This window comes from Schistocerca gregaria, chromosome 2 (assembly GCF_023897955.1).
Source record: "Schistocerca gregaria isolate iqSchGreg1 chromosome 2, iqSchGreg1.2, whole genome shotgun sequence".
NCBI lineage: Eukaryota > Metazoa > Arthropoda > Insecta > Orthoptera > Acrididae > Schistocerca > Schistocerca gregaria.
In genome coordinates this window covers 383,357,950-383,372,954 of record NC_064921.1, presented here as the reverse complement: position 1 = coordinate 383,372,954, position 15,005 = coordinate 383,357,950, and the positions used below count along the sequence as shown (strand labels likewise).

Sequence of the window (15,005 nt, the reverse complement as noted above, 5' to 3'; positions counted from 1 at the left end):
GCTCTTTTCAGTTGCTCTATATCTTTCTGAAGCTTTCCTGGATGCAATGCAAACAAAACAATGCCACCTGAAAATCGAAGGAGATTCAAGTAAAATTCGTTGAAGCATAGTTCTTGTTAGTTCCAATTTAATCTTCCAAGGTTTCAAAAACTCTTTTCTCAATTCTGAACTTTGTACACTCTTGATACAGGGTGTTTCAAAAATGACCGGTATATTTGAAACGGCAACACAAACTAAACGAGCAGCGATAGAAATACATCGTTTGTTGTAATATGCTTGGGACAACAGTACATTTTCAGGCAGACAAACTTTCGAAATTACAGTAGTTACAATTGTCAACAACAGATGGCGCTGCGGTCTGGGAAACTCTATAGTACGATATTTTCCACATATCCACCATGCGTAGCAATAATATGGCGTAGTCTCAGAATGAAATTACCCGAAACCTTTGACAACGTGTCTGGCGGAATGGCTTCACATGCAGATGAGATGTACTGCTGCAGCTGTTCAATTGTTTCTGGATTCTGGCGGTACAACTGGTCTTTCAAGTGTCCCCACAGAAATACGTCACACGGGTTTATGTCTGGCGAATAGGGAGGCCAATCCACGCCGCCTCCTGTATGTTTCGGATAGCCCAAAGCAATCACACGATCATCGAAATATTCATTCAGGAAATTAAAGACGTCGGCCGTGCGATGTGGCCGGGCACCATCTTGCAGAAACCACGAGGTGTTCGCAGTGTCGTCTAAGGCAGTTTGTACCGCCACAAATTCATGAAGAATGTCCAGATAGCGTGATGCAGTAATCGTTTCGGATCTGAAAAATGGGCCAATGATTCCTTTGGAAGAAATGGCGGCCAGACCAGTACTTTTTGAGGATGCAGGGACGATGGGACTGCAACATGGGTCTTTTCAGTTCCCCATATGCGCCAGTTCTGTTTATTGACAAAGCCGTCCAGGTAAAAATAAGCTTCGTCAGTAAACCAAATGCTGCCCACATGCATATCGCCGTCATCAATCCTGTGAACTATATCGTTAGCGAATGTCTCTCGTGGAGCAATGGTAGCGGCGCTGAGGGGTTGCCGCATTTGAATTTTGTATGGATAGAGGTGTAAACTCTGGCGCATGAGACGATACGTGGACGTTGGCGTCATTTGGACCGCAGCTGCAACACGGCGAACGGAAACCCGAGGCCGCTGTTGGATCACCTGCTGCACTAGCTGCGTGTTGCCCTCTGTGGTTGCCGTACGCGGTCGCCCTAACTTTCCAGCACGTTCATCCGTCACGTTCCCAGTCCGTTGAAATTTTTCAAACAGATCCTTTATTGTATCGCTTTTCGGTCCTTTGGTTACATTAAACCTCCGTTGAAAACTTCGTCTTGTTGCAACAACACTGTGTTCTAGGCGGTGGAATTCCAACACCAGAAAAATCCTCTGTTCTAAGGAATAAACCATGTTGTCCACAGCACACTTGCACGTTGTGAACAGCACACGCTTACAGCAGAAAGACGACGTACAGAATGGCACACCCACAGACTGCGTTGTCTTCTATATTTTTCACATCACTTGCAGCGCCATCTGTTGTTGAAAATTGTAACTACTGTAATTTCGAAATTTTGTCCGCCTAAAAATGTACTGTTGTCCCAAGCATATTGCAACAAACGGTGTATTTCTATCGCTGCTCGTTTAGTTTTTATTGCCGTTTCAAATATACCGGTCATTTTTGAAACACCCTGTATATTGAATGCAAACTGTTGATTTGTATATACTGTTAAATAAACTAATACAGATAGATTCTGTTCGTCGTTTCATAAGTGCTACCAGCAAAGATTTTATTGTGACACTCAAATTTTTTCTCATGTTGTAACGTATCATCAGCCAGAAACAGTCACGGAATAGATGCTTTCGGATAACGCAGTGTGAACTTGTATGTACATCATTTTCTCATGGTTTAAGTACAGGGCTACCCAATATCGCATCCCGTATGGAATTTGTGCAATGGGTTGGTATCACAATGCTAATCATGCTACGTTGCACATAAATTTTAGTAGATGATACTCGTGTTTTTCGTGCTAGACATTTTAAATGAAGGAATTATCACGTTCAGTGCTAGGAATGGAAGATCTATTTCTATTATTAGAAAGAGTGTAAGATACGTATGCAATCTTTGTCCCTTACTGTTCAATCCTTACATCGAAGGAGCTATGTCAAAAACAAACCAGTATTCTTAGTAGTGAGATTAAAATTCATGATGGAAGAATATCTGCAACAAATTCTCTGATGACACTGCTACCCTCAGCGAAGAACAAAAATGTGTACTGAAAGGAATGGACAATCTAATGAATAGACTATATGGGCTCAGAGTAAAAAGAAGGAACTCGAAAGTGATGACGAGTGGCAGAAATGAAATTTGTGAAAACCTTAGCACCAAAATTGGGAACCACAAAGCAGACAAAATCTGGAATCCTGGTACACTGGAAACAAACTACCGTCTGACGGAAAGCAGACTAGCACAGGCGCAGAAGACATTCCTGGGCGAAAGAAGTCCACCAGTATCGGACATTCATCTAATTCGAGGAAAATTTTTCTGAGAATCTACATCTGGAGCACAGCATTTCTGAAGAAACATTAAACAGAATGATTGCATTTTTTGTAGCCCGCATCTCGTGGTCGCGCGGTATCGTTCTCGCTTCCCGCGCCTGGGTTCCCGGGTTCGATTCCCGGCGGGGTCAGGGATTTTCTCTGGCTCGTGATGGCTCGGTGTTCTGTGTTGTCCTTAGGTTAGTTAGGTTTAAGTAGTCCTAAGTTCTAGGGGCCTGATGACCGTAGATGTTAAGTCCCATAGTGCTCAGAGCCATTTGAACCATTTTGAATCTTATTTGTAGCTTTACTAGTTATGAAGATACGAACAGGAGTACGTTTTCTTACAATTGGAACACTACATGTTTTATTCCGTGCCCCAATTCTTCTCTTCAGGACCTCTTCAAAAACTTATCACAGAGAACCATTCCTGTAAACACGCGAGATTTGAACAAGTCAGCACAAAAAGACTTTGGCTCTCGTGTTGTAGCTCACATTGTAGATATACGATGTACGTTTAACACGTCCATTTGTGGGCACTGACAGTAAACAAAAGAAAACGCAAAGAAAATGCAAACTGGTCAACCTTCTTCAGTTGAAGTTATGTGCGAGTACAACTATCACCATCTAAGACATAGATGAAATTCCGCTCACCTACAGAGAATTTAAGCTAACAGAACAATAATAAAAAAGCGTTTTCTTATTTTCAATACGAATATACATACGGATATACGTACTATAGTACGTACTATAGTAGGGTAAAAAATTCTTTGATTGCCTTATATTATAGAGGTTAAAGGTAAGCAAAATGCTACTTACGCAGGGGAGCTCTACAACGAGTGATATCATGTGGCACTCCATTAAACGGGAAGCTTTATTCCAAGGAAAAGCAATTGCCTTAGAAATCGCACAGACGAATCCCCGAAGTTACTATTCTCACATTTGTTGCAAGGAATCCACGCTCGAGAAATCGACAGCTTGAACAACAGATTGGCAAACCTAAAACCAGCGAACACCGTGTTCTAAGGCTTCACTATTCCACTCTTATAATGCTAACTTACGCAGAGAACTGCAAGGAAATAATTCTCAGAATCGATGTACAATTCTATCAGTGGGAACAACATCAGGTGCTCTCCAACCTGAACTACTACTCTGATGTTCCTTTTGCTGCTGATGGTAACTTCCCATACAGAGAACAGGTAACTACAAAGGAGATGGATTATTGATCCTACGAATCCCACGATGAGTTAGACAGGTAGAGCATCAGCTCTAATAGAGTGTCAACGTAAGGTGTGGGATACTTCGTGCTCTAATTACTGACCCAGATTCCGGCGACGGTAACCTAAAAGGCAGGGCGTTTGCCAGATTTCTCATTCGAATTCTTTCTCGTCTTCTGATGAAGTGGTGCTAAGAACCAGAATGCTTATGCAGAGCAACATTTTAGACATCCTGTACACAATGGGTTACTTGATCGACGCGTTCTAAACAGAAGGTATACTTCCAGATGAACTGGTAGTGGAGGAACAGTGGATTGCTCTCATCGGTCTCCTGACTCCTACACATATTTTCCTTTGGGGCTGCGTAAAAGGCCTTATCCAACGCAATAATCCAAGAATTCCAGAGAACACGCGGAATGTATTGTGTTTTCTTGTAATTCACTTCAGCAGGCCACACTCGAAGCAGCTATGAATTTCAGCCAACGCTTGGACCACTGTGTCGCTATCCACTGGCATCACTGCCAGTACTTATGAATGTTCTTCACCCACTTTTGCCCTCGGTGGATAACGGTACTGCAGAATCGTAGTATAGATTTCCGTTTCTGTATCGCATTTCACTGAATGCTGAGTTTACGTATGAGCTAGAACAGCTAGAACAGGAGACCCTAAGCCTTTTTGTGCTGCCTTGTTCGTTACGCTATTTTTACATAAACGGTTCTCTGTGATGCGTTTTTGAAGAGGAATTAGGGTACCGAATAAAAAATTTAGGGTTCAATTAAAAAAAAAGTACTACTGTTCATATCTTCATAACGAGTAAATCTACAAGTAAAGTAATCGTTCTATTTAATGTCCTTCTGCTACCTAAAGAATATTTACTTGAAATGTTTTGTATTTTGCTTCTGGACAAAAAATTATTTGCGTTGGTCAAGATAAATGCGACACCTTGCATGTCGCATGCTGATTACAACGTCATTGGTATCCATGTAACAGCTCTGTTCAATAAAATTTTGTGATAGCGTCGGGAATCTGTCTTCAGTTTGTGGAAAACAGTAAGTTAGACGAACTCATGAACTGCACGGAGGAACGTATATCTACGCTGTATCCCTTATTGTAAGAAGACTGGGCGATATAAATACTTAGACCTTGAAACAGGGCGGTGTGTAAAAACGGTTTACGTCCTTGTTATATCCACACATATGTGGGTTAGACTACATGAGGTGGGCACGTGTACGTGACCTCTGGGACTGGAAAACTGATGCCAAGGATTATCAAGGCTCTGAGTTCCATGAAGGTGACCGTATACGTCAGCTTCAGGGTGCAGTATGCCCTACTATGTGTATAGCTTCATATAAGAAGACTGGAGCATCAACCAAATCAGTGTCAATATTTATTTCGTGCAACTGATATGTCAGATGTTACATATTACTTCGAAACAGGCACGTGAAGAAACAAGAATCTAATGCACGACTAATAGATGGCTATGCAGTATGCTAACCTGTTAGGAATCATTCATTTGCGATTCTGTTTAGTAAAGTCAATGTAGTATTGACTGCATAAATCAAGACGTTTTGGCTATAACATGAACTCAGCAAGCTCTGTGATGTGCAGTTAATGGGGCTTTATAATTCCAAGAATATTCAGAAACTAACTAAGGATTTATTTTTTCACAATGTGGAACGCCAGTAAACATCTTACTCCAAGACATTTAGAGAGTTTAGAAAATACATCCAACTACTCACGGACAATTCCGTAATGAACACTGGGTAAAGGAACTGAAAGCCCCTGAGAACTGCGAGAGTTACAATAAGGATGAGCCACGAAACTCCAAAATTAACCCATATATTGCTGCATAAAAAGACACACTAACTAATATTTCCATCGTGCATTATTTTAAAATTCAGAGAGTGATCGAAAGCGACAGGAACGTGCCACAACTCCTGAGTGTAATTCCATAATCAAGACCCATTATGGAATAAAAATCGCAAAACGTTCATAACGGGTGGCAGGGACAAAGAATCCAGTGAAATATTTTTAAGTGCTTTATCTGAAAACTACCTTGAGCAGTTAAACAGAAAACCGACTCGTGGCGATAACATATTAGACCTTCTGGTGACAAACAGACCCGAACTATTTGAATCAGTTAATGCAGAACAGGGAATCAGCGATCATAAAGCGGTTACTGCATCGATAATTTCAGCCGTAAATAGAAATATTAAAAAAGGTAGGAAGATTTTTCTGTTTAGCAAAAGTGACAAAAAGCAGATTTCAGAGTACTTGGTGGCTCAACACAAAAGTTTTGTCTCAAGTACAGACAGTGTTGACGATCAGTGGACCAAGTTCAAAACCATGGTACAATATGCGTTAGATGAGTATGTGCCAAGCAAGATCGTAAGAGATGGGAAAGAGCCACCGTGGTACAACAACCGAGTTAGAAAACTGCTGCGGAAGAAAAGGGACCTTCACAGCAAACATAGACATAGCCAAAGCCTTGCAGACAAACAAAAATTACGCGAAGCGAAATGCAGTGTGAGGAGGGCTATGCGAGAGGCTTTCAATGAATTCGAAAGTAAAGTTCTATGTACTGACTTGGCAGAAAATCCTAAGAAATTTTGGTCCTATGTGAAAGCGGTAGGTGGATCAAAACAACATGTCCAGACACTCTGTGACCAAAATGGTACTGAAACAGAGGATGACAGACTAAAGGCCGAATTACTAAATGTCTTCTTCCAAAGCTGTTTCACAGAGGAAGACTGCACTGTGCTTCCTTCTCTAGATTGTCGCACAGTTGACAAAATGGTAGATATCGAAGTAGACGACAGAGGGATAGAGAAACAATTAAAATCGCTCAAAAGAGGAAAGGCCGCTGGTCCTGATGGAATACCAGTTCGATTTTACACAGAGTACGCGAAGGAACTTGCCCCCCTTCCTGCAGCGGTGTACCGTAGGTCTCTAGAAGAGCGAAGCGTTCCAAAGGATTGGAAAAGGGCACAGGTCATCCCCGTTTTCAAGAAGGGACGTCGAACAGATGTGCAGAACTATAGATCTATATCTCTAACGTCGATCAGTTGTAGAATTTTGGAACACGTATTATGTTCGAGTATAATGTCTTTTCTGGAGACTAGAAATCTACTCTGTAGGAATCAGCATGGGTTTCGAAAAAGACGGTCGTGTAAAACCCAGCTCGCGCTATTCGTCCACGAGACTCAGAGGGCCTTAGACACGGGTTCACAGGTAGATGCCGTGTTTCTTGACTTCCGCAAGGCGTTTGACACAGTTCCCCACAGTCGTTTAATGAACAAAGTAAGAGCATACGGACTATTAGATCAATTGTGTGATTGGATTGAGGAGTTCCTAGATAACAGAACGCGGCATGTCATTCTCAATGGAGAGAAGTCTTCCGAAGTAAGAGTGATTTCAGGTGTGCCGCAGGGGAGTGTCATAGGACCGTTGCTATTCACAATATACATAAATGACCTTGTGGATGACATCGGAAGTTCACTGAGGCTTTTTGCAGATGATGCTGTGGTGTATCGAGAGGTTGCAACAATGGAAAATTGTACTGAAATGCAGGAGGATCTGCAGCGAATTGACGCATGGTGCACGGAATGGCAATTGAATCTCAATGTAGACAAGTGTAATGTGATGCGAATACATAGAAAGATAGGTCCCTTATCATTTAGCTACAAAATAGCAGGTCAGCAACTGGAAGCAGTTAATTCCATAAATTATCTGGGAGTACTCATTAGGAGTGATTTAAAATGGAATGATCACATAAAGTTGATCGTCGGTAAAGCAGATGCCAGACTGAGATTCATTGGAAGAATCCTAAGGAAATGCAATCCGACAACAAAGGAAGTAGGTTACAGTACGCTTGTTCGCCCAATGCTTGAATACTGCTCAGCAGTGTGGGATCCGCACCAGGTAGGGTTGATAGAAGAGATAGAGAAGATCCAACGGAGAGCAGCGCGCTTCGTTACAGGATCATTTAGTAATTGCGAAAGCGTTACGGAGATGATAGATAAACTCCAGTGGAAGACTCTGCAGGAGAGACGCTCAGTAGCTCGGTACGGGCTTTTGTTAAGGTTTCGAGAACATACCTTCACCGAAGAGTCAAGCAGTATATTGCTCCCTCCTACGTATATCTCGCGAAGAGACCATGAGGATAAAATCAGAGAGATTAGAGCCCACACAGAAGCATACCTACAATCCTTCTTTCCACGTACAATACGAGACTGGAATAGAAGGGAGAACCGATAGAGGTACTCAGGGTACCCTCCGCCACACACCGTCAGGTGGCCTGCGGAGTATGGATGTAGATGTAGATGAAAACCTGTCACCAGAATAATTTTTACATATGCAAAGGTCATCATCTTATTCAGAATAATTCACCTATCAGCCAAATTTTTACATATGCAAAGGTCATCATCTTATTCAGAATAATTCACCATCAGCCAAATTTATTACTCAGATTACAACTTGTGTTAGCAGGCAAAAAATGCACTAAGTCAATAAATCCTCAGACATGAAAATTCCGAAAAATAATCAAGTATTCATGCTGGTAGTCATTCGACTCAGATCACGAACTTCACTTTGAAGGAAGTGGTTTGGAAGGAAGCTCCTATCTGGCTATCTGGGGGCACGTGAACAGATCGGAGACCAATTATATATATATATATATATATATATATATATATATATATATATATATATATATATATATATGATTAAAAATTGTAAAATATGCACGTAATGGAAATTCAGCCACATACAGTTATTTGCCTGACTGTACACAATCCGATCTATCCTTTAAGCAACACAGTTAAGGTCTAAACAAACAAAAACTGTGAGTTCATACCACTTACAACTATTCATTGGAAGCTACATACTGTGATCTCGATTGTGTGTTACAGTTCTACGGTCCCATAGATCTTATGATCATGTGGTGAGACTAAGGCTCAAGTGGCTCAAGTGCATATATGAAGACAGCTTCCAGACACAGAATATCAATTACATTCTGAAGAAAAATATTTGATCAAGTGAACATCATCAACAGAGAAACTTATATATAGAATAAAAAATCGGATTCAGTTTTCTGTTATTTCTTAATTTCTTCCACGAAATGTTTCAAAGTATAAAGCTCCAAATAGTTATGAGGAAATAAATATGTGGCGATCGGACCAGTCAGTCTTGGGGGGGGGGGGCTTCATCGATGTCAAACTAACGTGGGACAACCAAACACAGCGCCCGTCTGGATAGCACTGGAAGTGCGTTTGTTTGGCACTGGTGTGATGACCCCACATGACTGTCTGCCACGTCCGCCACACAGTTACGTCCTCGTAATTATCTGGTAGCACATGAAAATAAAGCTTTATGTTTCTAAACCGGTTGTGTAACAAAGTAAGAAATTATCAGTAACTGAATCTGATTTTTTATTCAATAGATATACCAAGCTGTAACATTACAAATCTGACCATGCAGAACAAGGTTCAAACACATTCATGCATTCAGTGAAACATACACAGACACATACCGGAAAAAAATGGGAACGAAGCAAGGTGTGAGCCTCAAGAGGCTCTGTACGGTTGCGACAGAGCGAAAAAGGAATAAAATAATAGACAAACCGACACTGCTCACATGTTAAGACGCGAAGCGCCGTTTGCACTTGTGAAACGGGATTAACAGAACCGTTTTAGTCTTAGCACGAAGAAAAACCGCATAACAACATCTCAGGACGCAGTCTCTCAGGATTTCTCAGCTTCATTGATTAATGGTGTGCTTCCCGGTCCTCACTTTAGTTGTTGTTTCCTTTTTATGGACAGTATTTCTGTGAGTGAGTCAGCGTCTTCTTCAGGTACTGCGAGTTTTACTTGTAATGTGTACCCACTGAATGGTAACCGGAAGGCAGTCACACCACAACTCACAGAACCTGAAGAAGACAACTGTGTAGGCCGTCGAAACGTTGTACATAAAATGGAAACAGCAACTTGGCAGAATACCCGTAAGCACGCCAATAGCTGTGGACGAGTGTTACTCATACCAGTCAAATCCTGGGTCTGAAAATCTCTTGAGAGCATTCACTTCTGCAAATCATTTCTCGGATTCAGAACAGTTTGTTCTGTTGTCAAAGTTGGAACTTGACTCTTAAACAGTAAATGTCTTTTATCACAGGTGGTGGTGCGTTATATACTGAAGAACAAGTAAGCAACTTCAACGAAAACTTCGACGAGATTGTGGGGATTGACATACGACTTCCTACAAGGGAAGAACAGCTGCAGGCAGCTGCGTCCATTAAAGAGTTCTACTACAACGGCAGCGACATCACAGTGCAGGACAACTACACCACATGCCTGGTAAGTCAGAGGACATACAACTACCTTGTCTAAATCTCTACTGGTAAAATATTATAGAAATAATTTGATCTCTCATGTTACATGGAGTAAAAGAAGATAAATCCAGAGGCGGTGGTATGAAATAAATATACAGGGTGATTAAATTTAAATTTAAACTTTCAAACCGCTGTACAATTAACACCACCGGTCAGAATGACAACAAATTGCAACAGAATATTATCGGAGAGGGAGGAAAATGTATGGCACAAGATAAATAAATAGTTACAAAATGTAGCAATAGATGGGGCTGTAAGCATCATAATTTAATAGTGGTCGACTACAGATGACAAATGAATCATACAACAATGTCTAAGGTATACGTTTGACGCTAAACAAACTGCACTATTTAGTGTGCGTGGGCGTACAGGTGTGATACTGTTAGTTAAGTAAGCCCGTCCACCACGGTAAGGTCATATCACATCGGATAGGGAAAGTCGGCTTTTAACTGTTCTGAGGCCAAAAACCGCATAAAAAGCATCACTCACGTCTGTTTTTAATTGTCCTGAGGCCAAAATCCGCATAAAAATCGTCAATCACATCAGTTTTTAATTTTCCTGGGGTCAAAAACCGTATAAAAGCATGAATCAAAATCAAAGCGAATTATTAATTTCCGTGTGACTGGCGCAATACAAGTTCAATATTCTGTCCACCGTTTACTGCAACAAGTTGAAATCGAGAAACAGCGTGTTCCACAACTGTTCAAAGTGTTTCCGGGATCCCGTTCAGAATGTGTTGCGCTGTACATGCTTTTAGTGCAGCTAAGTTTTCAGTCGGAACACTGAACGCAACATCTTTTAGATAGCCCCACAGCCAGAAGTCACATGGGTGAAGGTCAGGTGGTCGGGACGGACAGGCTGCACGGAAATGGCGGGTGATAATTCTAGCATTTCCAATATGGAGCTTCAGCAGCTCCTGAAGTGGAGATGCATAACGATGATCCCACCCACAAATCCACGGTGTTGGTGAGCTGGAATGACGTGGTTCTGCAAAAGACATTCATAGCGCTCACCAGTGACGGTACAGGTAACAGGACCGGAACCACCTGTCTCCTCGAAAAAATATGGCCCTATGATAAATGATGCCTCAAGCCTGCACCACACACAGACCTTTCCAGGATGAAGTGGTACTGGTTGATTTGCGTGTGGAATTTCCGTTGCCCATATTCAACTATTCTGTGTATTGACATATTCTGTCAGATGGAAGTGGACTTCCACTTCCATGCGAGCATGCGAGTGGAAGTCCACTTCCATGCGAGCAGGAAATTCTAAAGCAAAGGTCTCTCTTGCTGCCAGGCCAACAGGAAGCAACGCGTACAAATGGGTAATTTTGAATGGAAAGCAAAGAAGGATGTTTGGTAGGGTTTTACGCACCGTGCTCAAGGGTGTGTCCAATGTTCGGGCAGTTCTCCGTGCAACACACGTTTGCACACCACCACTCGTCTCCTTCTGCCTTTCCGTGCCCACTGCTTCCACTGACGTCAAATCAATTCGTTTCCTCCCTCTACCAGGTTACACACCAAAAGAACCCGTCTTTTTGAAATTCCGAATCATTTTCTGCAGACCCATGGCCTTCATCGGACCAACGCTTGTTTTTCAGACCCTTCAGTGTCCGGAACTTCTACAGAGTGACGTGTGCACAGTCATCAGCTTTACAAGCAGATCGCAGTCCTGCATTGAGACAGTCATGGTGAATGTTGCAGACGCGAAAGGAGGAAAAGCCGTGTACCCGGCGTGTTTATACCAACTTCAGTGGGTCGTGCGAATGACAGGTGTTTTCATTTCCATATTCTGACACATGTAGCACCATGTATTGATCAATTTTCTAACTATTTTTTTCTTCTGTTATACGTTTCCGCCTTTCTCCGATGATATTCCGTGCAATTTGTCATCATTCTGGCCAGTGGTGTTATTTCTATGGCGTTTTGAAAGCTTAACTTCAATTATAATCACCACGTACATAAAATTTATGTGGGAGTTAAAAGACTACTAAAATTGCAATAAAGCGAACATACGCATTTAAAATAATGAATGGAGTATCGATTACAGTGGTATCTCACTGTTCTGTTTTTACGACGCTGCCTTGCTTTTTATGTATGGTTCTGGGCCCTCCTAATTAGTTATATATAATTCTCAAATATCCACGTTGTAATATAATAATTTCATGTTGGTGAACTTTCCTGGAACATCGATGTTAAGGTACCTCGACAATTCTTTGTCTTTGTATTTATTTGGTTCTAAAGCAACTAAAACTCAATAACGAAAACATATGGCTATCATGAGAAACGTTTTACCCTGAACAGAAGTTTCATTCTTTGTGAAGCCTAGTGGAAGATCATTATAAATAAACAACTAGGTAGCGACAGATGATAATCTAGTAATTAGCTAATAAAACGTCGTCTTCACGTAAGACAAAAGATTTCGTTAATTGCTACCAGACTCATTCCCATGGAAGTGGAAAAAATAATAATTTGACAATAGAGGGTTATTTTATACGATTTATGCATTACATTAACCAACGGATACTTCAAAGTACCCCAGATCATAATGAAACACTGACATCTGCTTCTACAAACTGCGGAAGCATGTGCAAACACACTTTGAACTTCTGACACGGTGTGCGACGATGACGCCCGTTACAATACTGTAATGAGCTTCGCGACTGTTCACACTCTTTCCGTGGATCAGTCACATGCCTTGTTATTACTGCCTTGATCTCGGCTTACCATTTATTCAAATTTGTGATCCAATGTGTGTAATACATTAATGGAGGCACTACAGTGGAATATTAATGTTTTATGCAGATTTCACGTTCCTGAACTACTGCAGTTTTTCATGATGCACATATTGCATTTTACAGTTGGAAACACACCGCCATTTTGTGGAAGGAGTGGACGCTGCCGTCAGAAGCATGGCTCGCTATTCCTCGCAGCCTGTCTACTACTACCAGTTCTCGTTCGTTGGTGCTCGCAGTACTTTTCCTCGTGGTCCAGGTAGGATTAAAACACATTACAGTAGTATTATAAGTTTTCCTTGCTACCTATTGTACGATATTCGTCAATTATCAAGACAATATATATATTTTATTACACAAATGTAACTTACTTCCAAGATAATTAAAACATATTTCGTATTACTTTTATTCAATAAGAAAAAATTCTGTAGATGACCTGCCGCTTAATCGCGGAAGACATTACAACATACGAGGTGCATTCAAGTTCTAAGGCCTTCGTTCTTTTTTTTCCTCCGGACTGGAAAGAGATAGAAACATGCGCATTGTTTTAAAATGAGGCCGTGTTCATTGTCAATACGTCCCAGAGATAGCAGCACCGTACGGCAGATGAAATTTTACCGCCAGCGGCGAGAATGAGAACTGTTTTAAATACTTAAAATGGCGACGTTTTCCTTACTTGACCAGCGTGCAATCATTCGTTTTCTGAATTTGCGTGGTGTGAAACCAATTGAAATTCATCGACAGTTGAAGGAGACATGTGGTGATGGAGTTATGGGTGTGTCGAAAGTGCGTTGGAGGGTGCGACAGTTTAATGAAGGCAGAACATCGTGTTACAACAAACCGAAACAACCTCGGGCTCGCACAAGCCGGTCTGACGACATGATCGAGAAAGTGGAGAGAATTGTTTCGGGGGTCGCCGAATGACTGTTGAACAGATCGCCTCCAGAGTGGCATTTCTGTGGGTTCTGTCCACACAATCCTACATGACGACCTGAAAATGCGAAAAGTGTCAACCAGGTGGGTGCCACAAATGCTGACAGACGACCACATCTGCCCGTGTGGCATGTTGCCAAGCAATTTTGACGCCCAACGACAGCATAAATGGGACTTTCTTTTCGTCGGTTGTGACAATGGATGAGACGTGGATGCCATTTTTCAATCCAGAAACAAAGCGCCAGTCTGCTCAATGGAAGCACACAGATTCACCGCCACCAAAAAAATTTCGGGTAACCGCCAGTGCTGAAAAATGATGGTGTCCATGTTCTGGGACAGGGAGGGCGCAATTCTTACCCATTGCGTTCCAAAGGGCACTACGGTAACAGGTGCATCCTACGAAAATGTTTTGAAGAACAAATTCCTTCCTGCACTGCAATAAAAACGTCCGGGAAGAGCTGCGCGTGTGCTGTTTCACCAAGACAACGCACCCCCACATCGAGCTAACGTTACGCAACAGTTAGTTCGTGATAACAACTTTGAAGTGATCCTCATGCTCCCTACTCACCTGACCTGGCTCCTAGTGGCTTTTTCCAACAATGAAAGACACTCTCCGTGGCCGCAGATTCATCAGCCGTGCTGCTATGGCCTCAGCTATTTTCCAGTTGTCAAAACAGACTCCTAAAGAAGCCTTCGGCGCTGCCATAGAATCATGGCGTCAGCGTTGTGAAAAATGTGTACGTCTGCAGGGCGATTACGTCGAGAAGTAACGCCAGCTTCATAGATTTTGGGTGAGTAGTTAATTAGAAAAAAAATCGGAGGCCTTAGAACTTGAATGCACTTCGCACATAGAATACTGTTAACTAAAGTGCACCGAATCAGATCTCCTTAGGACCTAGCATTGATTCTGAAAACATCATTGCCCATCTAGAACGCAGCAGGTCGTTTTAAAACAAGAGGCGAATTGTGATGGATCTAACATCAGACTTTAATTCTGGGCCGACTACAAGTGTGTCTGAACACACTGTGCACCGAACACTCCTAATGGCGGGCCCTCACGGCAGACGACCCACGCATGTGCCAATGTTAAGATTGCGACTGAAATGGACACGTGACCATCGGCACTGGACGTTGACGCAGTAGCAGAGCGTTGCATTA

The 15,005-nt window shown here is 42.0% G+C and overlaps 1 protein-coding gene across 1 annotated transcript in view; it reads left to right on the top strand.

The window, feature by feature from the left end:
* Positions 1–15,005, top strand: part of LOC126320799 (esterase FE4-like) — a 77,986-nt gene that overhangs the window by 40,460 nt on the left and 22,521 nt on the right. Inside the window, exons 8-9 of the mRNA XM_049994123.1 lie at positions 9,964–10,145; positions 13,041–13,173. Coding sequence (XP_049850080.1) covers positions 9,964–10,145; positions 13,041–13,173 — 315 coding nt within the window. The remainder of the gene's footprint in view (positions 1–9,963; positions 10,146–13,040; positions 13,174–15,005) is intronic.